Source organism: Ambystoma mexicanum, chromosome 6q, assembly GCF_040938575.1.
Source record: "Ambystoma mexicanum isolate Mex_15411 chromosome 6q, UKY_AmexF1_1, whole genome shotgun sequence".
Classification (NCBI taxonomy): domain Eukaryota; kingdom Metazoa; phylum Chordata; class Amphibia; order Caudata; family Ambystomatidae; genus Ambystoma; species Ambystoma mexicanum.
The window spans coordinates 1115664135-1115687682 of record NC_090937.1 but is presented as its reverse complement, the minus strand read 5'-3'; the positions used below and the strand labels follow the sequence as shown (position 1 = coordinate 1115687682).

The 23548-nt window shown below is 47.2% G+C and overlaps 1 protein-coding gene across 1 annotated transcript in view; it reads left to right on the top strand.

Annotated features, from left to right (window-relative positions):
* The window catches only part of SLAIN2 (SLAIN motif family member 2), a 786196-nt gene that overhangs the window by 173169 nt on the left and 589479 nt on the right, over positions 1 to 23548 (top strand). The window contains exon 2 of the mRNA XM_069631699.1: positions 14040 to 14188. Coding sequence (XP_069487800.1) covers positions 14040 to 14188 — 149 coding nt within the window. The remainder of the gene's footprint in view (positions 1 to 14039; positions 14189 to 23548) is intronic.

The following is a 23548-nucleotide window of genomic DNA, read 5'->3' as shown; positions in this document are numbered from 1 at the left end:
CGGGATATGTCCTGAGGCCTTGGTTGAGGGTTTCTCTAACGAACTAAGGTTCGAGGCCCCTTGTGAGGGAGCTGTTACCAGACTCTGGTCCGAGGTGCCTCTGTTTGAGGCTAAGGTGACCGACAGTTCCGAGAGGCCTGTAAAGGTCTTGTCGGTGAGGTGTACTCCTCATTGTTCACGCTTGGGCAGTGATACCGTTTCTGTCTAGGAGGCACAGAGTGAGGTCTCTGACCGTAATTTCTCTGTTACCGACGTGGCGGGGGCGAATATGAAAATGTGGAGACATTAAAAACCCACACATTTTTCCTGCATTTCAACTTAACTCTATCTGACCGCTTCTCAATCAACATACTTCTTATGAGAAAAGAAATTACCTGAACCATGTCTTTCTATCTTCCTTAACTATCCTAACTAGTCTTTTTATTGACACCCTCTGCATCTCCAAATGCAATTTCGAACTGGACTCTCAGGCTCCCTACATGGCTGGAATCTGATCCTACCTCCTAAATCCTCCTCCTAATTTCTGCCCCCAACTTCAATCTTGCTACCCCCACCCTTCACCCTCCACCTTGAGATTCTGTGACTTTGCTGACTTGAGGTAATGCCACTTCCTCATATGATCATGCAAATCTCACACACTTCTACTCCTTACTGCATGAACAATGTTCCACCACGCACTTACAACTGCCCTGAATACCTCAAACTCCTTCTCAACCTCATTTCCTCTTTATTGTCAACCCTGCAAGTTCTATACCCTCTGGGTTATGGTGGCCCGACTTCACCCTAGAGCTATATCATTCAGTGCTAGTGCCTTTTCCCTGTACTTCTCAACAGGAATTTGTAAGACTCATGGTACCCACAACACCCTGCTTCTGATTAATTGCTCTCACCTGTACAATCTTCAGCTCCACCATCCCCCACACTGGCTGCCTCCCTCGCAAACATCATCCAGTGTGTTGACTTATATCGTATGGACATTTAACTCATTGTGCATTTGTGTTGACCCCTTTTAACCATAAAAGAACTAGCACCATTAATCGGCTGCTGCTTCTTATTCCTCTTCAACCACTCCCTAGCAGAAACATTCCCGTCTTTTCAAGTTATCCTCAAAAAGCCCTCAGTAAGCCCAAACAGTCCTATCTATAGACCATTCTCTCAACTTCCTCACTATCCAAGGATCCTTAAGCGTTTGGTCTTCAGCAGGATTACCCCTTACCTGGAAGCCAACAAACTCAGCAACCCTTTCCAATCTAGATTCCACTGCTCACTCGATTAACTGTTTCCAACTGTCCTACTTGAGGGTCTTAGGGTAATCGCTTTCTCTTTTGCTCCCTCTAGGAATGTATAGGTGAATCCTACCTTGGGGTCCCACAAATATACACAGAACTAAAGTGGTACAGTTCAATCACCCAGGTATTGCTTGGTCTTTACCTGCCACTTTTATTCCTTGCCCTGATCTGTCTTTTCGTTCCCTTTTCTACTCACTTCCCATTTATTTCCTCTTTTGCTTCCTCTGTCCTTCCGAAGTTCTGCCTACTGCTTCTCTCCCCTCTCTGCTCTACTACCCTTCACTATTCTCCTTTGCTCTTCTAATCTCCACTCTTGCTTCCACAATCGCCCTCCTTTTAACTTTGATTCAAATTCTCACTAAGCCATTCTCCCCTGAACTCCCACTTTCCCACCTTCTCCTGCTATCCATACGTTTACATTCCAGTACTACTTTTTCTCTCCAACCTACAACTCGTCTTAGACATGCTCTCTATATTCTTCCTCCATGCTCGGCTGCAGTGTGCTTTTTCTGCCTGGTCTCTTGGTTCTCCTTCTTCCTTAACCTACCCGAACAAACCACACAGCCCTGGTTCCCTTCCTCAAAATCCCATTTTTCCTGGCGCCCAACTGGTTCCACAGGCCAATAACTAACTTGTTACCCTGGTGTGTCGTATCCTACAGGTGTGACTCTTTAAAATCACTCTGAAGCCTCACTGCCTCCTTCCAACCCGGGTCCACCAGATATTTGGAATGGCAGCCATGACAAACAGTCTCAAAGTTCTTATGCGTGTGATCTTCAAGCCCATGGCTAAGGGAACTCTTCACTGGTGATGCGCGATAAACATTAACACTTCAAGTGCTCAGACGTGTGTTGGGGAGCTTCCTGGACTGCAGCGTGTATAGCTCATAGCCCTGCTGTTCAGGTCCTCTCGCTCTTGGGTTGCTCATTCACTCCTCTGCATCAAGAAGTGCCGGGAGTTGTAGTGGTTGAAAAGAGAAAAAGAACGCTGTCCAGAACAGGGCCTGGCAGGTATGGAGAGATAACAAGTTGTTGACCTTTTCATCCAGGCACAGGTAGAAGGGACAGAGGCCACAACCCACCCCCAAACTCCCTCTTCTAATGGATTGTGTGCTCCAACATATTCCTCATGTTTGATAATCACATCCAGCTTCGGCTGCTTCGGAAAAGTGTTCTCAGCAGAGGGCACCTTGCGCCGATGGCGTCGAGTCGATGTCCCTCGAGGGTGATGTCATCATGTGCACAAATAGAACGCGCGGCGCCCGTTGACCTCAATTCTGTTTTCCCGCACAACGTGTTGCTTTGGAGACAACTGCGCACTCGTTAGTATATTTCTGCTATGTAGTTCGTTCTTCGACAGAAAATCATCACAGATGTCGTCATCAACCCCGACTACCCCTCGCTCGGGTTTCAAGAAATGCAAGGAATGCAGTTCAGAAATGTAGATCACAGACCTGCATCATGCCTATGGTGTTTGGGAGAAGGCCACGACATGGAGGCTTGCTCGAAGTGTCGGGCGATGACTGATAAAGCCCTGCGAGAGAAGAAGGGGAAATTACAGGTGGGTCGTAAAAACCAAAACGGACTGATCTTCGACCGTTGAGTCTGGAGATTGTTCTCCTCGACGCAAGGGTGAAGAAAAGAGGTCAAGCTCCCTAAGTGGCTCCTGCCACTTTTCGGCTTCGACAAAGAGTTCGAAGAGGTGACACCACCGATCGCCATCTTCGTCGTCAGACGAGTCCCCCAGAAAACTCAGGTGCCCCACTAAACATTCTTCATCTACAGAGTGGGGGGAGGCATTTTGTCTGAAAATGCTAGATGTTTTCGAAAAGGCCAAGCCTCTGTCCGTGCCTTCTTCAGAAGCTGGCCGAGAGCGTTCCCGTTCCGACACTTGCACGCCCTCAAGCCCGGGTGATCGTAGAAAGACCTATCGAGAGCCTTCGAGTTCTCCGATTATAAAGTGTAACTCCAGTCGTGACGAGCGCTCGAAGTCCTCAACGCTGTCGAAGACTCCTCATATGTCGAAGGCAACATTTTCGAAGGTGGTCGTCAAAGCCTCAATGACGCCATCAGCGCCATTTCCATTTCCATCGACGCCAATAACGAAACCATTAGCGCGAAAATTTCTGAGGTTTCAACTCGGTACTCTGAGCGTGTGGCAGCAAAAGAAAAAACTGCTAAGCCAAAGCATTCCACAAAACTGGCTCCACCTCCTCAAACACTTACTCCTTTGCCCAGAAAGGAGTACTTTAAATCTCTATCTTCAATTTTTGAAGAAGAGGAAAGATCTGAGGAAGAGGTCCCTTGTGGTCTGAAGTTTGGTACTCCTAATGTTTCAGAGTGTTTAAGCTCTGAAGAAAGTAAAATGAAAGACCGTATTGACACATTGTACAATGCCAGCGGTGTGGATACATCGCCAGAGACGGAGTTTGGCAAACCAGAGCCAGGCGAATATGCTGACTCTTCTTATCAACATCTGATGTCAAGTGTAGTAGAGTATCTAGGCTGAGCTAGACCACCAGCCCTGTTTATTCAGGATGATCTCAGACATTCTAAACCAAGGTCCACCTACAGGCCCCGTTTTACCCTTTCATGTGGCGCTGCAAAATGGAGTGGCCAAATAGATTCTATCCCGGCTGTGGATAAATCTCTCACTAGAAAATACTGCCCTTACAGTAGCGACCACGGCTATCTGTCCAAATTCCCCACTCCTGAGAGTCTGGTGGTCCAGATAGCCACAGCTACATCTAACAGAGCGGCGTGCCCTACTATCCCTCCGGATAGGGACGACAAGCGTGTGGATGGATGTGCGTGCAGGTTTTTTCAGCTGGAAGTATGGCCCTGAATTCGGCCAACTCCACATGTGCCTTAGCCAAATTTTCGTACACTCTATGGGAGTGCATCTCCATGGTGGCGGAGCACATACCAGAAGGGGAGGAAAGGGAAGGTTTCTTAGCCATCGTTAACGATGATAAGGAGCCATGCGTGAATCCCTTCAGTCTGGATTGGACACTGCAGACCGCGTCAGCAGGTCCATGGCTACTAGCACAGTTATGCGCAGATTTGTTTGTTTGCGGGAGTCTCGTTTCGCTGCATATGTGCAGTCCTGTCTTCTGAACATGCCATTTGAAGGGCCTCACCTTTTAGCATCAAGGCTGATGAGAGCCGAGAGGTTGCAGACCTCAAAGGCGGCTGCCAAATCTTTAGAGGCTTTTGTTAGGCAACCTCAGCCTTTTCGTTCATCAGGACAATCTTGGAGGGGATGATCCTATCGTTACTACTCATTTGGAAAGGTGAGAGGAATGGCCAGTCAGAGGTCAAAGGAAAATCCCTTGTGGTGGACGAGGTAAAAGTGCAAAGCCAGCTCCAGCTTCTTTGCCATCAGCAGCTGCAGCAACCGCCCCAAAACCGCTTTGAGAGCTTGCGTCACGAAACACTAGTGGGGGCAGACTGTCTCAGCATTTGCAAGAATGGCAAGGCATTATTTCAGATGCCTGGCCTCTGGAAACAATAGCCCAAGGGTACTGCCTTCCGATCATAACGCAGCCTCACAACAATCCACTGGGAAAACCCTCTTTGATTCCAAATACGCTCCTACAGCAGGAGACATTAACCCTGTAAGAGAAAGGTGCTATAGAACTGATGATACCTGTGGCGGAGAGGAACAAAGGTTGGTATTCCCCATATTTTTTGAACCCCAAGAAAGACAGAGTACCGAGACCCATCTTGGCCTTGAATAGTTCCGCAGGAAGGACAAATTCAAGATGGTCTCTTTCTCGGATCCTTCCAATCCTCGAACTTCAGGGTTGGTTGCTGTCATTGGACCTTCAGGATGCTTATTTTCATGTGCCAATCCAGCTCAAGCACAGAAAATACCCGAGTTTCATCATTGCCGGCTTGCACTATCAGTTTTGAGTCCTGCCATTCGGGTATTCACCAAACTGATGGTGGTGGCAGCATATCTCAGGAGAGAGGGATTCATGTCTACCCCTACTCTGACGATTTGCTGATCAGGGCATGCTCTCCCGAGCGGTATCCAGTCATTGCATCGAATACAAAGCATTGAATGCCAAAAGCATCGCAAAAAAAGCATTGGAAAAAAAGCATTGAATGCATTTTTTTCAAAAGTAAAGGTTTTATTTTTATTTGAGTCTTAAGGGTTAAAAAAACAGGGGATGGGGGACCCCCATTAAAAAAAATAAAAATAAAAATGCATTCAATGCTTTTTTTTTTTCCGTAGATTTTTTTTTTAGATGCTAAGGCATTGGATGCTTTGGCATCGATGCAATCTCTATAAACCCTCCCAAGCAAGTCCTGGATCATCTGTCACCTGCCACCCCCTTCACAGACTGGGCTTCTCCCTCAATTTAAAGAAGTCACAGATGACACCCTGCCAACGGCTCCAATACATTGGATCGGTATTAGACACATCCTTGGGAAAGAGCTTGCCACCTAAGGCAAGGGCTCAAGACATTCTTCACATGGTTTCCAAATTTCAAAATGCCCAGAATCTTCCGGCCTTCGATTTCTTGAGGTTGCTCGGCCTCATGGCATCCTGCATTTTTACTGGTGCCAGAAGCCCGCCTGAGAATGAGATCCCTTCAATGAGCTCTGAGAACTCAGTGGTCCCATTTCTCAGGAAGTATGACGGACCTGCTTCAGGTTCCAAGCAGGGTCGCACAGGATATCCTGTGGTGGGCATGCAAGGACAATATTTTGAAAGGAGAACATTCTTTTAATTTTTTTATAACTGTTTATTGATTTTGAACAACAGAACGGAAAAATAGACATTAAACATAGGCATACATCAGAGCAAGAAAACATGGCAGCATCAAAAGCGGGAGGGGCATCGCCGGGTCAAGGGGCCGTGAGACGGTTGCGAGACAATGTGAATAAATATTGGCAACACAGCGGATTTCAGTGAGCATCAAGCCATTTACCCCATATCTTTTCAAATTTGCGGGAGCAACCCTGTGCGTTATAGATCCGGCGTTATGAAGCTGCGCATCTGTCCAGTTCATTACTCCAGCGGTTCAGGCACGGTAGGTCTGCAGAGCCCAATTTAACCGCAATAAGTCTTTTGTTCTCCCAGAAGACCTGTACTGCCTGGCAGTCCCATATCATATGGTAGAAGGTGGCTGGCTCAGTTTTGCATCTAATGCATATCCCATTCTCGGATAACCCCCCCACCCCCCAATCTGGCCATGGCAGCGCACGTATCATCAGAACGGTGAAGGATTCTCAATTGTATTAGCCTGAGTTTTGTTTCTATCCCAATTTCCCTAGTGGACATTAATGCATCAACCCAGTCTTCAGGTTCCAGTACCCCTAAGTAAGGAGAACAATTTTAGCAACCATGGCCGGAGATTACAGTAGTGACGGACCCCTCACTCATGGGGTGGAGAGCCCCTGCCAACGGTCTGACAATCGGCAGCCGTTGATCTCCATCGGAGTCCAAACTACACATCAACATTTTAAAGCTGAGGGCAATCAGACTAGCGCTGAACGCCTTCCTGCCCTCTGTACGGGGAAAGAATGTCCTGATAATGATGGACAACACAGTGGCCATGCATTACCTCAACAAAAGAGTAGGTATAGGGGTCAATGCCACTGTGCAGAGAGGCAATGCAGCTCTGGTACTGGGCAATTCAGGAAGGATCTCCTTATCAGCAGTTCACCTGGCTGGGAGGAAAACATAACGGCGGACGCTCTGAGCAGGCAGGGTGCAGTGTCACACGAGTGGGAACTAGCCCCGGAGTCAATCGGAAATGCGAAAGGTATTGCTCAAGGGAATTTCCTCCGAGAGGAGCTCTAGGAGACGCGTGCGTGGTGGATTGGGAGTTCCCACTACTATACGCGTTTCCACCGATCCCCGTCATTCCTCAAGTAATCAGTTGGTTAAGACGGTTCAGAAGCTGCATGATCCTAATTGCCCCGGATTGGGCCAGGAGAACATGGTACCCGGACCTTCTAGACATGTCCATCTGTCCTCCCATTCGTCTTCCGCAAAGAGAGAATCTTCTCTCGCAAAGTGAGAGACAGGTTCGCCATCTAGAGGTCAACACTCTCAACCTTCACGCTTGGTTTCTGAAAAGCTGAGATGCAAGGATTGGGACCTCCCGGATGTCATGGAGGTGTTGCTTTCGACAAGAAAGCCAGCAACAAAGTCTCTGTACCGTTGCCGTTGGAACAAGTTTTGTGACTGGTGCAGGGAAAGCAATGTGGAACCTTCGGTCTCAATGTTGGGACCATCAAAGGTTACCTGGCAGCGCTTTGCATCTTCAACCACGCTCTTCAGATGTATGCTCCTATATCAAAATTCCCTTGGTGATTCAATTCCTAAAAGGGCTCACAAATGTGTTCCCACCTTCTTTTCAAGTCCCAGTTTGGGACCTTAATCTGGTTCTAAAGTTTTTAATGTGTGCCCCATTCGAACCCTTGCGCACACATGCCCATTGAGATTGTTAACCTTTAAAACCATATTATTGGTCGTATTGACATTTGCACGTAGAGTGAGCGAGTTGCAGGCACTTTTCTTCCAGGCCACCATATACCGTGTTCCACAAGGACAGGGTTGTGTTGAGGGTAAAACCCTCCTTCCTACCAAATGTTGTATCTGAATTCCATCTGAATCAGAAAATGATTCTGCCGGCGTTCTACCACCCGCCACATCCCGGTAAAGAGGAGGAAAGTCTCCATAGGTTGGACCTTAGAAGAGCTTTGAGCTTCTATATTTCTCTAGGCTCTCCAAGCTCAGTGGCTGATCAACTCTTTATTGGGTATACCAGAAGAAAATTGGGTCAAGCTGTTTCAGAACAGACCTTATCAAGGTGGATTATACTTGGCATCTCGGAATGTTACACATTGGCAGGCAAGGCCCTGCCAGAAGGTTTGAGGGCTCATTCTACCAGAGGTATGGCCTCTTCGGCATCCCTTCAATGGGGTGTACATATTAAATCTATCTGTGATGCAGCAACTTGGTCTTCCGTGCATACATTTGCAAGGCATTACTGTTTAGATGCTTCCCACTCTCAGGATGTGTCATGATCTCTGCTTCCAAAAGGTCAGGGTTTTCCCAACTCCCTTGGAAGCAGATTCATAACCCAGGTTCCGAGTGCCAACCAGTCCCAATTGGGACCTTTTGGACCCAGTCCTGGCGCCAGTGGCACCAGGCTCATAAATATGCCCAGTCCCAGCGCTGGAAGCGCCGGGCTCATAATGCTTGGGTGGACTTACCTGCAGCAGACCATGCTGCTTACTTGCCTGCCAGTTGAGCCTCTGATCCTCTTCTGTTTGGAGCTACTTTTCCTGTTGGGTGGGGCAGGAGCCACTCCCTAGGTTCAGAACACTGGAACTCTTCTGGAAAGCAGGAACTCTTTTCTTACCTAGGCGTGGCTGTGGAAGGAGACACCTAAGCACTACAGGAGGCTATTTAAACCACACCCGATGGATGAATCTTGCTTTGCGTTATTCTGCATCCTCTGCAGCAGAACGCTCATCGTGTCTTCTGCATCTGATCCTGGGCCTAAGGAAAAAGGCTTACCATCCTGAATCCAGTCTTCAGCAACACCTATAAAGACAAGAAAGAACAGGTTAGCATTACGGTCTTCAGTGACAGCTCTTCACTTACCTGGGCCATCGGCTGTCACCAACGCCTCGCGCTGCATTCTGAAAGACCAAGGCTTACCTACTCTTCGTGCGCTCCGGAGGTCTTCACACTGCATTCCGGCATCTGAAAGACAAAAGCTTACCAACTCTTCGCACGCTCCGGAGGCCTTCGGCGCTGCATCCCGCATCTGAAAGACAAAACCAGGTGCGTTTAAAGACATTGGGGAACTTTAATACTCACTTGCCATTACTCCTTTCCACATCTAACCTAGTGGGTATTCCGGCACCCTGCAGCCGCTCCGAACTTGTACCTGCAAAATAAAGACAGTTAGAGCGCATCGTGAAGCAGGCAACAAGCGCTTACTTACGTGCTTCCAGGCGCTTCTATTCATCACACGGGCTCCATCTTCAACTCACTTCAGCCCGTCATCCACCATCGCCGGAACCCTGCAAAACAAGAGACATCATTACTAAAGACTCTAAAGACATTAGAATTACTCGAAACTTACCGTTCGTGCAGTAAACGACGGACAGCAGTCCTCTGAAGTCAAGAGGCCTGCTCCCCTTATCCAGTGAAGAAACTGGTTACAGCACCCTGCCCCGAGGCAGACGGAGAGCACAGCGTTCTCTTACCTAAGGTGAGAGCGTTAACCTTCGGGGTTCTACAGGAGAAGAGAAAGGGAAGAAGAGAGAGACATTCAATAACCCAGTTCATTAATCCCATATTTTCTATCTGCAGACATCTTACACTTCGAGTCAAACATACAGTGCACAGAGGTCCAGCCCAAAGAGCCAGCCGTGTGTTACACATCACCTTTGAAGATACGGTATACGCCCAGTCAAGACCGGCGCCTCTACGGGAATCAGGTGAGCGTTACAGGATGTTGCCTTTGGTAAGGCGGTACTGTATTCGGCCTTATAAAATGCCGACCATTTCAAAATCTACTCCCTCCTCCAAATTCTGCATACTGCTTTGGGAGTCTATCAAAGATGAGGAATACGTTGGAGGACACAATCCATTTGAAGAACAAGTTACTTACCAGCTGGTAACGTTCTTTTGACTGGATGGTCCTCCAACGTATTCCTCATCGCCCTCCCAGCCTACCCCTCTGTAGAATTTCTCATGCTGTTACAGCCTCTGATCTCGCAGGGCTATCTACTACTTATTTATTTTATTTAGCAATTTATATATTGCTCAATGGACCCGGAGGCATGATGGTGCATACAGACAAAAACAACAAACTATACAACAAAAACATAAAATAAGAGGGGACGAAGCAGTATATCAACACAGCAAAATTCCCAAAAACAAGACCGTGAGGAGTCTACGCCCCAAAGAGTATATCTCAAAAAAGAATTGCGGAAAGTCAGTTCAGGCATCAGAGTATTAGTTTACAGTTCAAGCAACCCATGGGGAGATAGTTAGATGATCTGATGAGGGTAGGGTGCTAAACCGACAGCCCACTAGGACGCAGTCACTTGTTTGCTGTGAGCACAAGTAGGTTGATCCTGCGTAAGATCTTCAGGTCCGACTCCCTAACAACTCCAGGCCCTGTTCTTTGGCGTAGCCATGCAAGCACTTTATTTTGCAGGGCTTCTCTGGTCTCTTTTCCATTCCTTTGGTCCATGACACAAGTTTTGGTAGACGACTAGTTATCGATGTTAGGCATTTGAGACTTCCTTAAGTACAAACTCTTTAAGGTTACCTGCTTAGATTTGGCGTTTGCCACTGCGAGTTGTTTAACAATGTTTTGACAGTTTTGGGTCAGACAGAGGATAAATCTCCAGTTGTAAAACACCTGCCAAATGAGAAACGGGCGCATTGGCCTTCGACTGCGAAGGCGGGACTGAGATGGGGGCTTCTGAAAGGTCTGTTTGGCAACCCTGGTGGACAAGATATTGGTGGAGGGGAGTTTGCAATTATTTTTCCAAGCCTTCAAGATCAGCATCTGGTTCAAACTGCTTTAGCAGGTGTGGCAAATGTGGCGTGAGCGTATTAGGACTTACAGATGCCGCACATCTCTGAAAGTCTTCAATGGTAGAGCAGGCCACACCGTCCTGCATCAACTGATCCCTCATGAGTCACTGGTATCATGGGGTCAACCTGGCCCATGTATGGACTTTGCTGGTTTGTCCCCAATCTGCACCCCTTTTAATGTTTGTGGAATTAACCCAGGCTTGGCACCCACTGGGATGTCACTGTCAGGGTTAAATTCAAAGGGTAGGTCCCTCATTCCTAAAGCATAGGGGTAAGCAGACTTGAGCTGTGTGAACTTGGGTGTAGATGGAAGGGGACATGCCATTTTTACATCATTCTTCAAAACATTATTAAGATCCTTGCTAATGAGCAAGAGTTTTGAAAAGGAGAATTGGTCTTTCTGGGGCTTCTGTCGCCTCTTGGCACTTAGTGCCATTACTTCTGATAACCTTTGAGTGGCAATAGGTGTTGAGTGTGTATAAAATTCCACCCTGTTCATAGCGGTAGGCTGGCTGCTGGAAGGTCCCAACGAGGTACAAGGAGTTTAAAAAGGACCCTTTTGAACAAAAACCTTAGCGAGTGTTGAAAGTGGTGAGTGACATTGATGGAAAGGAGGGAGTCATATTGGTGGTTTTTGTTGGGCGCTTCCATGGCCTGAGAGAATTTTGTGAATAGAATAGAGGGGAGGGCAATTGGCAGTGGAGCTGAAGGTAAGCAGAACTGAGCAGGAATACTGAAAAGCAGGTACCAGGGGTACTTGGTGCCAGTGGAGGTGATGGGATGGGGGCAGAGTGTGGCACAGACTGTCCAGTTGTTAAGCATGCGCTAATGCCTTATGCATGCAAACCGTATTCCTTCTTCAAGCTTCTGCCTTGCAGTTCTTCTTCCAGCTTAACTTGGCCACTTGATTTCGTAACCCTAATGACTATGAAAACTTGACTAGTTCTTGACCCAGGTCCTTCAAATCTCGTTATTGACTACTTTTTCATTAAGACCACCGTCGGGTGTTTCTCTAGGATCCCCAGTTGCCTCAATCTCGTTAATTTTTTGTACCCTGTATTTCATGCAGGAAAAGCATTGATTTCTCTACTTTAATAGTCACTATAGAGTGTTAGAAATTAAAGATCTAGCTTGTAACCTTGTACCTGTACTGAGGAGCCCACAATAATGGTTTACTAAAATGACCTCTCAGGTTTCTTCCGTTTTTAGCTTTGCATTACCTTACTCGCCCTTCGCACAACTTTAGGTAGCCACACAAAGCCAATCACAACCGAGCTATCATTTATAGTCAAGGCGTGCACATCTTCAATGCGTTCTCTGCCATAACTTCTGTGATTCTTGGGGCAGGGGTGCAGAGCATTGCTGAACTTCGAGGGTTGGGGTGAAGGGAGTGGTGGGTGTGCTATAGAGGGAACGTGGCACACTCCCAGGCCAGCCATAGTGGGGAGAAGAAACCTAAAAAGAGGTCAGTACCTTAAAACTGTGCAGGAGGTTCGCAAGGTTAAGAAATGGGCTTCAGCTACATTGGCCCTGCCTGTCTGCGTAGACCACTACAGGTTCGAGATTGCTTTAACCTCCATCTTTATATCGGCATTCATCCCATGCACTGAAATGATCGAGAAAGTCCTGCAAGATTTCGTGTATACTGCAGTCTTATATGATTTGACATTGGACTGACCCTACAGCGTCCTCCGCTCCTTAAACCTGAACTAATGGGGACTTTCAGCGCCTGCAGAGGTACAGCAAGGCCTCCCAGTATGTAATAAAAGCGACTGGGTACGAAGACTCGTTATTCTTGCCTTTTGATAGCTACAGCTTACTTTAGAGCCACATTAATGCTTGGTTAAAAGAGAAATGGTCTTTACTCAAAAGGACGGGCTGCTGCATGCAGTGCTGCTGAAATAAATGGTAATTTGGGTTGATTCTCAGTAGGGGTGTACCGAACTTTGGCTTCGAGTAAGTATTCAGCCGAATTTTGGTTGAAAAAAAGCTATTCGGCTCTTGCCAAATACTTTGACATTCTCATTTAAAAACAATGCAACAAGCATTCAGAAAGGCAAATGTAGAGTTCAGTTTGCAAAAGTGAATAGAATTGGACCACACACTTGGTCACAAGACCAGAGAAATTGCCATCACGCAGCTGTAAAACATCTTCTATTGTAATCTGCTCTTTAGGTCCTGTTTTGTTACAGATTCTTAAACATAAAAGGTGCTCATTTTATACTTGGCCTGAAACAATACAAGAACATCTTTTTTTTGGCAGATATTTATATGCAAACTGAACTGAAAGAAATCTGCATATTTCACTTTGATTCTTTCAGTTCCTGTCATGTCACTTCGCAATGCACACCTCATAGTCCCCCCTTTTCTTTTTTTTAAGTACTTGAGTCCCAAGTTTAACATTATCTGATATTTTATCAGGAATGGTAAGTTGCATATGTTTGTGTATTGGCAAGAAGTAGTAGCGGGGATAAGTGAAAAGTAAGCAGCATTTCTTTGGGTGGGGTGAATAGGTGAGATGGAGTTCACCCATTTCAGATTTCCTCTTGACTTGTCTTGCATGAGCAGACATGAACAGTTTTATATATTTCTAGGTGAGCTACAAAGAAGTTTAGAAACTAGACTGCATCGACTTTGCAACTGGATAGAGAATGCAATGTATCTGATTCACAAAGGAAATTGCAAATTGCAATATCCAATTTGTTCATTGCAACCTAGTTCTTTTGCATTTGTGAAGCCTCCTACTTTAACTGGCACTGGTTTTTAATATGGAACAACCTTCTGTACATTTGTACCCTTCATGTTGGTTAAATCTACTTTTTTATGTCCTTTATACTTTAAATAAAGATACTACATTAATTACAATGAAGAGAAATAAAAGTATAGAATGCATTTAAAATGGTGCTTTATTTGTTTTTTTAATAAGTGTTTTTTCAAGTTTGTAATATAATTTATTAAATAAAGGAACTATTTGCTTTATATTCGGCTTCGGCCGAATAGTTCACAAACTATTCGGCCGAATACTAAATATGCTAATCGGCACAGCCCTAATTCTCAGGAACTGATTAATATGCGTGCGCTCTTCTAGCGTCGGATTTGTAATCCTGCTGCTGGTTTTTGGTCTCTTCACCCGCCTATGGTTGTGTTTTTTTTGTTTTTTTCTAGGCTCTACTCCTCGCCTAAGAAAAAGCGGACTCCCTTGCACCAGTCCATGAGCCCATTGGTCTGGTGCAGGCATGTTCTGGATCATCCAAGTCCCGAGATTGACTCTGCAAAAAAGTCATTGATCCACAGGCTTGAACAGACAATGTCAGGTGAGTGAGCAACAATAAATGTAGGTTTTCTTGTCAGTAAACATCATGTTGTAAAACATCCTCTTAACATTTACCTGGCTTTAAACTGTCGTCACCAACCACCATTTCAGTGAGTTTTCGGTTGGCAGATTTATTTTAGTAGTTTTCCGTATCACACCGGTATCTTCTATTGACCTTCTAAACGGTCCAGCCACTTATTGTCTGAATATATTTTGTGATTACTTTTAGTACTATTGACTTGGATCAGCTGGTGCATGAGTATTTAGTGGGTACCCTGCACGCCTATTTCGGCAGAGTAGAACACATTTTTGTTTTGGCATAGGTGGTGAGGAAGAGTAAAAACATCTGTCAAAGTGTCATTGTGTTAGTTCTAATTCCATTATTCGTGCTATATGCAGCAGTTAGGCATGATTTGTTTCAAGAATGAGAACATTTTAATTTCACTGAAAGGGCATGAATTATGTTATATTGCGTAGATTGAACTGACTGTGTGATGTTGCAAATTAGTCATTCAGTGACTGTTTTAAGCACTTTGTGAAAATTGATTTGAAGTTTTTGTATCTTGGCCAGCGCTTCAATAACATAAGCCGGTTTTCAAACGTTCACTTCATCTGTAAAAACAGCGCCTAGGCAGCAATCCACAAATGTTCACCTTTTGACTTCGGTGCAATCCTCCAAGCGCCATGACTGTTGCTTTCTGGAGTTTGTCATAGGTAACCGCTCTGATGCCGAATTTGGCATGCTTGCCTGGTGGTATCGGCCCGTCCCCCATTTTAAAGACCTTAATTTACTCAGTGGGCTGTAACCACCCAGTACATCACGCCCAACTAGTGATTAAAGCTTAATTATTACATTGCTTAGAAGAGCTAGGAATCGGGTATACAACACTTTAGAAAAGTTATATTTTATTTGAGAATTCTGAAGGGACAACATGAACCCTTTTTAAACTCTAAAAATCGATGAATAGTTTTACTATTCACAAGTTGAGTATGTATGTATTTTGAGTACACAACGTTGTCGTGTGAGCAGTTTATTGAAGTCCGTTAACAAAGACTTACAACTTCAAGTTTTTTCGCATAGCATTAATACACATTTTTTTATGACCAGCATTTTTAATGTGTGCATATTTTATTTCAAATGTTAACTGCAATATATTACTGTTTGATTTGATATCTTACAAACATTTAGCTTTCCCTTAGTGTTATTGTATACTGTTTTGGTGCCATCTTGGGTTGTTTTTTAACATGAGAATTAAATGGGTTTATGAAACCCAAAAGCCAATATTTATCGGCCCTTTCAGTATTAGAGGGTCACCTCACATTTGGGAAGAAGTTTAAATCAGCGTTTAAAAGTGTGGCCGGACTATCATCTGTGCTTCTCTCCTTTTTTGTTTTTAATTGTTTAAAATTATTTTTGTATTACTTAATGATAAATGCAGCATTGAACCTAAGCTTAAAATGAAATAGTAATACTTTTGTAACCCATCTCCTATTTTACCATTCAACTTCCCCTGCCTTTTTCTAGTTTAATTTGCCGTTACATTTTTCATTTTTAGCGCAATCAATCAATTGGAATCGTTTTTTTTTTTATAGAAGAGTAATCCATGTTGGCGCGCCCAGTTGGATGTAGCTGACAGGGCGCAGGGACTGTTGGGTGCCGGCATGTGTTGGCGCGTGCATCAAAAAAAGCAGCCTGAATGACATGGCTTGAAGTTGTATGTATCTATATATATTGAGGGAAAATGCAAAGACTTTTTAATATTATTCTGTGAAATGGAATGTATGGGGTTGTTTTTATATTTTGTCTATTTTGCTTCCGATGTCGGCCCTCATACTCTTTTCAGTGAGCAGGTTGGCAACGTCCACCTTGGTTGCGGCCGCCTCAATCCCTTTCGACGACATGTTTGTGACACTTGGTGGATGGTGAGAGTCGTGAAGCGGAGAGAACTTGTATCTCACTAACTTTTTCTTAATGTCCATGGGCAGCAGGTCTGAAGTTTAGTAGTGGATGAACCCTCGCTGTGTGCGATAGGCACGGGTGTGCTGTGTGAGCCGTGGAGTGGGGAGAACTTGTATGTTGCTAGCTTTCCTTTAAAGTCCACGGACAGCAGGGTTGGAGTGTGGATGATGCCTCATGTAGCGATTGATCTTTTTAGGGGTGGTCTGTTGTGGGGTGCACTTCCTGATCTCTGCGTATTGCTCTTTGATCAGGACCACGGTGGTGTATATATGCAGGCATTGGAGCTTGTGGTCACACTTTCACCAGGGGGTATGCCAGGATTGACAGACGTTAGATGCTATGAGTCCCCCAGGCTTGTTCTCTGAAGGTTTCCAGGGTGTGTATGAACTATATACAATAATGTGTGAGGTCCAGTGGGCCGTGGAGGAATCCCATGGTTAGGGATGGCTGGAATGAGGAAGGTATAGGGGATCTGAGGGGGGCACACGCCCTGCACCACAGTGGCCCAACCCTCGGTCACACGATTTAGCGTATGGCTCTTTGAGTCCTTCTTGGGTGTTGTCTGAGTTCGAGTCCTAAGGCTCTATTGGTTAATTGGTGGTGGGGTACAGCTTACCGGTGACCTGCGTCGCTTGTTGAGTTGTTGCGCCCTGCTAGGATTGACTGGGCATCCCAGGGATTCTCTTTGCGATCTCCTTGCTCGTCCCTATTACATGGGCCTGCACCCCGGGATCTCTGTTGGCGGTAGTATTCCACGTGACTGCAGGGGTCGGGATCCTGGTGAGGCTGATAGACAATGCCAGGTATGGTGGTCCTGCTGTTGGGCATCAAGCCTATGGGCCAATGTCTGATGATTCTTATGTATAACTAGGTCATCAGGGGGGCTCACTCCCGGCAGGACCTGGGGAGCAGCCGAGAGAGAGGCTGTCCGTAGCCAAGCGTGCTCCGGGTATGCTTTCCTCATAGCGATTCTGCATTGGTTGCACAATGGTAGGTTATGGCAGGCTGCGGAGGTTCCTGATCGCATGCGGTCACGTTGATTGGGAGCTGTTGTCTCAATGGTTGGTGGGGGCGACCCCGTGTTGTTGAGCAGTCCACTGGGTGGTGGGTAACAGAGGCTCCTACACCTTGGGGTGTGCAGGTATGGGAGCCCACCTGTTAGGGAGGAAGAGGCGGGGAGCACTATTTCCAACCTAATCGCACTGCCTCAGTGACAGCCACCGGGTCTGGTGATTGGAGGGGGCCGGGGCCGCCGTCACCTGGACTCCGGTGGCTCTTCGTAGGTTCTTCTCTCCTCCGGTCCGTGGTGGGGGTGGTCCAGACGCAGGTCCGGGTGCACGTCAAGCTGCTCTGCAGATCCTGCCCCTTTGCAGGCCTCAACGCGCCCATGTCCCCTCTCAGACGGGTCTTGTCGTCATTGCACGATGGTTGGAATGCCTTGTATGCATGTCCCGCTGGGGGTGGAGGGGGCGCTGGTTTGGGGCTGCACAGCAGTGGTGCCGCCTCAGCATGCAAATTCCACAATCCATCCGCGTTGGGCCCCAGACACCGCGTGAAAATGCGTGCTGGGTTCGTGGGCCCATTGTGCAGACTGTCGCCAGAGGTCCAGCTGCAGATATCTCGGCTAAAACTGCTCCGATTCGTGTCGTGTTTTTTCCTGGGGGGCTCCAGGCTCCTTCCGATGTCGAAATCCAGTGGTTGCCAGGTTGGGGAGTGGGGGGTCTCATGGTGGGGGCTCAGTCCACGGTTACGGACCCTTGTGCAGAGCTCACACGAAGGATGTTTCCATTTGTGCGCTCCCTGGCGGCCAGTTCTATACTTTTATTATTAGATGTTATTAGTACTTTAAATGTTGAATTCCACCATCAATTTTCGAAGGGCAAGGGAGGTGACAGTTCAGGCATCCCCTGGTGGTCTCCTTATCCTTCCTTTTTACTGAAAGTGGTGTCAGAGTTCCACACCAATCAAGAAGTTTCTCATCTGGTTTTCTTTCCCAATCCGACCTGAGGCAGATGGGGTACTTCACTCAGTAGATGTCTCAAGAGCCATAAAATTCCACTTGGACAAAAACGAGGATGTTAGGAAATTTCCCCAGCTTCTGGTAACCCTTGCGGGAGTGAATAAGTGCTTCCCAGCATCTAAAGCAACTATCGCCAGATGGGCTGCTATTCAAAAGCTGCCTCCATCCAAAGGCCTATGTGCGTGCACGTGGTCGATGCCACGGTGAGATCGGTGGTCGTCTTTTAGAGGCACGTCCCCGTGGGATCCGGCTGCAAAGGCCCCTACATGGATCTCTCCATAGACTGTCTATAAACACTACAAGGGCCCGATTAGGACAATGTGTTGTGAAAAGCTTTTCATTAGATTACTACTGTGCTTTGAAATCGTCCATAGGTATGGAGGAAAGGGGATAGGTTGTAGGAGTAAGACAAGTTACTGTAGTGACTGCTGTACTCGTAGACAATAGTCCCCTTTCCTTTGTACACCCCCCCCCCACGCCCCTAATAAAAAAGCCTCCAGTCAGAGTCTGGCCTCAGTGAGCGAAAAGGGACTGGGACACTAAGCCCGGAGGTCGGGCTTAAGGAGGCAGGGACTTTTGCTGCGCAGCACGGGTCTCCATGTAAAAATAAAATTACTCATTTTGTTGTGCTACAAAAATTGCTCCGGTCCCCTTATGAAGGACATAATGTCCCTTTAAGTTTGGAGGAAAGGGGTCTATGGACTAAAGCAGTCCTTAGGGTGTGTAAGGTTTGTTATTAAGGACATTTGTGTTGCCTGGCCAGACACATTTTCTTGGACTATTTGATTTTATTGTAAATTCTCCACAAAAGGAAGATTTTTCATTTATAGTATCGGGCAGTTTTAGATCCATTTTGTATTCATTCCATGTTTATATCATACGCATAACTTGTTTCGTAGTTTTGCTCACACTCATTTTGATTTTCAGGGCATTGGGCAGCCATGTATATATATTACACAGCCACTGTAGTGGCTGTGTAGTTATGGTTAAGTTGCTGTTTCCATAAGAAGAGCACTTTTTGGGTGGCTTATAACTTCGCTCTCCCTGGATGAATCCTCACCAAACTTTGCACAAAAAGTATATGGCCCACTCTGAATTTTTTGCAAAGTTTGGAGAGGTTGGGTACAGGGGGGGCAAAGTTATAGGGGGGGAGGGTCCCAAAATGTCTTTTTTTCCCACAGATATAATGGAAAAAGGCTTTGCTCACTCCTACAGCACAAACCGCTAGACGGATTTTCACCAAATTTGTGGCAGGAGCGGCGGCTTGGTCCCGAAAGCGTGCTTTTTTTTTTATTTGGTGTAAATCCGTCCAGTAGTTTTTTTTTTTTAAAATGACCGAAACGTAAGGCAAAAAAATTAGTGTATCTATGTCCGGTTCGTGGACTCACTTCCCTGTTCGGTCAGCTGACTGGCCTATGATTGGCCAGAAAAATTTGCGGCCGCTGATTGGATGGTGGGGAAATGCAAAATGCGTCGTTTTCCCTGTAACGCCTGCCATCTTGGATTTAGGTCTTTCACCATCGAGACGTGAGCCGGTAAGTGTGTGGCCAGGCCCTGTCCATCCTGCCAATTTTTTTTTTTGGTGAATCCTCGGGCCCTAAGCCCCTTGACCCTCCGTGTTTTCTCCCTTTCCCTCCCTGTTCCCTCTTCCTGCTTCCACGAGCCCTCCCGCCCCCCAGCCCGCCCGCGTGCTCTGATAGGCCAGCTCTCTGGGACTAATCAACCCGCGGTGGCGTTCGCCGTCTCTTTCACCATCGAGACGTGAGCCGGTAAGTGTGTGCCCAGGCCCTGTCCATCCTGCCAATATATATATATGTATTTTTGTGGTGAATCCTTGGGCCCTAAGCCCCTCGAACCTCTGTGTTTTCTCCCTTTCCCTCCCCGCTCCCTCTTCCTGCTTCCACGAGCCCTCCCGCCTCCCAGCCCGCCCCCGTGCTCTGATAGGCCCAGACGAGAGGATTCCCCTCCATTACCAGTTCTCCCAGGGCAGCCCTCTGCCTGGCAGCCCATCGGCTAAGGACCTGAGTCAAAGGACGGCTCCTACAGAGACGGCTCCAGGATGTATCTGCAGGAGAAGCAAGAAGCCAGCAATAAATAAGTGCAGCAAGGGCGGGGACAGAAGCAATTACTTCAAGCCATACTACCCTACCAATCAACCCTAGAAACCAAACTATTGTCAAAATCTGCATAACGTGGCGCACTTACACTTTAAAGGCTGCCTTATTGCATTGCTGTGATACTATTGCACAGAGAAAGTGTGCCTAAAGCTTGTGTGGTATAGTTGCATCTTGAAGGGGAAATTCACTGTTGATTTTAGATTGTGTGCCCAATTGGAATTTAGAATTGTGCCTAATAGCGTGCCCTGGTTGACTTTAGAAATGTGCCTAATAGCGTGCCCCGTTTGACTTTAGAATGTATGCCTAATACGCTCTCTGTGCAAAATGGAATTTAGAAGTGCCTAATAGCGTGCCCTGGTTGAGTTTAGAAATGTGCCTAATAGCATGCGCTGGTTGAGTTTAAAAATGTGCCTAATAGCGTGCCCCGGTTGGTGCATCCGAGCTCACACGCGCCTCATCTGATCACGCACAAGCGCTGTCGAAATCACGTAGCTGCGAAGACCGCGCAAACATGTTGTGAAGTGAAGAGGGCCCCTGTATGGAACCCCGCCTTCCCTTTCCATGGTGGCCATCTTGGTAAAAGATTTTCCTTCCTACACCGGGATGCAGCAGGCGTACCGGTTTGGGAAGAAAAATCTTTTCTTTAGCACCCCGGGTTCCCACTTTGAGAACCTAGGGTGCTAATGGTCTTCATCCATTGAAAAGGACGTTATGGTTAAGTTGCCCTACTAAAAAACCTGTGCAATTCACAAAGAAAACGTTGTTAAAGGGACGTTATGGTTACAAGTAACACCGAAAAAAAAACCTTCAATTCGCCAGTTATGGTAAACTAAGCAACCATAACTCGCACCACCACCATGCACTGCTAAGACTAACACCCAGGACATCAAAGATGACATCAAAAATAACATTGATGACATCACTGATGACATCACATTTCTGTCTCATGTATTTTGGTTCATTGAAAGATCTAGGCCAGGTGGTTTTATTCACTGCCAATCACAAAATAAAAATTCAAAAGGTGCTGTATATCAAAACGTTAACCTTGTCATATGTTAAAGTACTTTCCTAAGGGTTTGGTCTCAGCTCATGGTGCACATGAATGGGGCAATAGAAGGCCTCAAACTCGCAATTAATTTCTATACAGGAAAATAAACTTTATGTTGAGGCTGTTTCTTCCTTCAGTTTCCCTGTATGTCCCTCTGATTTATATGCATTTGGTCTTCAAATGCATTATTTATAGTAGCACAAATATGTACTAAGTCTTGAGTTGTTAGCTAGTTATGACATGTTTCACATTACACAATCACTCCTCACATCTTGCTACCAACATAATAAAAACAACCCCTTGTAGGTAGGGACTTTTCATCAACATTAATTTCACATGTGATGTCATCAGTGATGTCATCAATGTTATTTGTGATGTCATCTTTGATGTCCTGGGTGTTAGTCTTAACAGTGTATGGTGGTGGTGCCAGGGACGTCATTTAGGGGTTGCCAGAAGTCGCAACTGTAACCTGAGTCTCCATTGCGACCTCTTAAAAAAAAAAAAAAAACTTTTTTTGTATTGCAAGCTCCTGGGCTGTGGCCATGGACCATTTAGGGGTCGCAACCTCTGGTTGCTCCCTTGCAACCCCTGGCTTTGGCTTTGCGACCCCTATATTGTAAAAGAAACGAACGAAAACTGTGTGCGTTTCTTTATCAATATAGGGGCTTGCTGCTGCAGGCGCCAGTGCGTCTGATTTCAAGAGTTATGTAACTTTTGTGGTTGCATAGCAACCATGAAAAGTTAGAGCTCTTGCAAGCATGTGGGGCAAGGGGGTCAGCAGCTCAGAGCGTGGCTTCCAGGAAGGCATTCTGCCGTGTGCCTCCTTCATTCCCAGGGTTTGCTGTGGAGCCTCAGACCTCTCCTCGTTTCTCAGACATGTTTCCGGCGGCAGGTGCAGCCCTCTCGCCTCTGCTCATTCTCACTGTCCTGTATGGAGAGGTGCTGGCTGCTGATCATGTGCCTGTGCTGCTTTGGTCCAATGACAGGTAGGTGAACAAAGAACATCAAAACAGCTTATAGTTTCACAAGGGTGCCCTTTATTTAATGAACGTTGTCCCACTAAAATCATGGCAAACGTTTTGCAAAAGGTTGCAATGCACACAACAGGACTTTTCTAGTCTACTGTTTATAAATGATCGTTTAAGAAGCCAAGTTGATCACCATTGTTTAAAGATAATCGTCATTGCTGGTTTGATTGTTATGCAGTTGTCCCATAGCTCAGTGGATGTCAGGTAGTTTGCATTCAAAACACCTTTTTGCGGCGGCCACCAGGGGGCGCACAGGCAATGGCAGCCTGATTTGCGAGCTCCTCCTAAAGCCGGGTCAGTACGGGGTCTGAGCCCCCCCCGAGACCCCCCCACGGAGCGCAAGCGGGCCGAACGTAAAGCCGCCCCCCCAGTGCCCCCCCGGGGCGAAACAACGAGATCCGGGGACCGCCGAACGACGGAGATCCGAGAACGCGGCGGCAGTGGCGGGATCGTCACAGCAGGCCGCGAACGCAGCCCGAGGAGGAGCAAGCGGGCCCATCGGCGCGAGCCTTCGCCTCCCCCTTTAAGAGGCGCGAGCCAGGACGCCTTGGGGCGAGGAAACCCCCGCCACTACAGGAGCGCCAAGGGAGGCCGCGGCCTGCCAGGTACGAGATAAGGAGGGGGGACGGACCCGTGGAGCCCCCCCTCCCCCTGCTCCCCTTCATTGCCAGCACGATCCTGCACGGGAAGCCTTAGCGGGGCCTGCAACCCGCCGCCTAGAGCTTGCACAACACACCCCTCCCCCCACCCCCAGTGGGCTCCGGAGGGGCTCGCCGGGACCCGCTTCCACCCCCCCCCGGGTGTGTGGCCCCCGCCGAGGGCAGGCGGGGCGTGTGCCCGCCCGGGGGCATCCCACAAGGAGCACCCAGAGCTCCCAGGGGGGAAGGAGAGGACCCCAACGTGACGCCACCAGCACAACACTCCGTGGAGGCGAAAACACCCCCCACCCATCTCAGAGGGGGCATATCGAGTGCCTGAAACACTAAAGAGGTGTACGGGAGAGACTGCGGTGGCCGCCCTGGAGCAAGGACCTCCCGGGGGGGCATCAACCAAAGCCCAGAAAGACCGCTCGGAAGGAGGGGGGACGGCACACCTTGCCAGGAGGGACCCCCAACGGAAAACCTGCAGCACTCTACCCAGCGGAGGAAAGAGCACCCCCCCCCATTCCAGAGGGAAATCAACCTACTG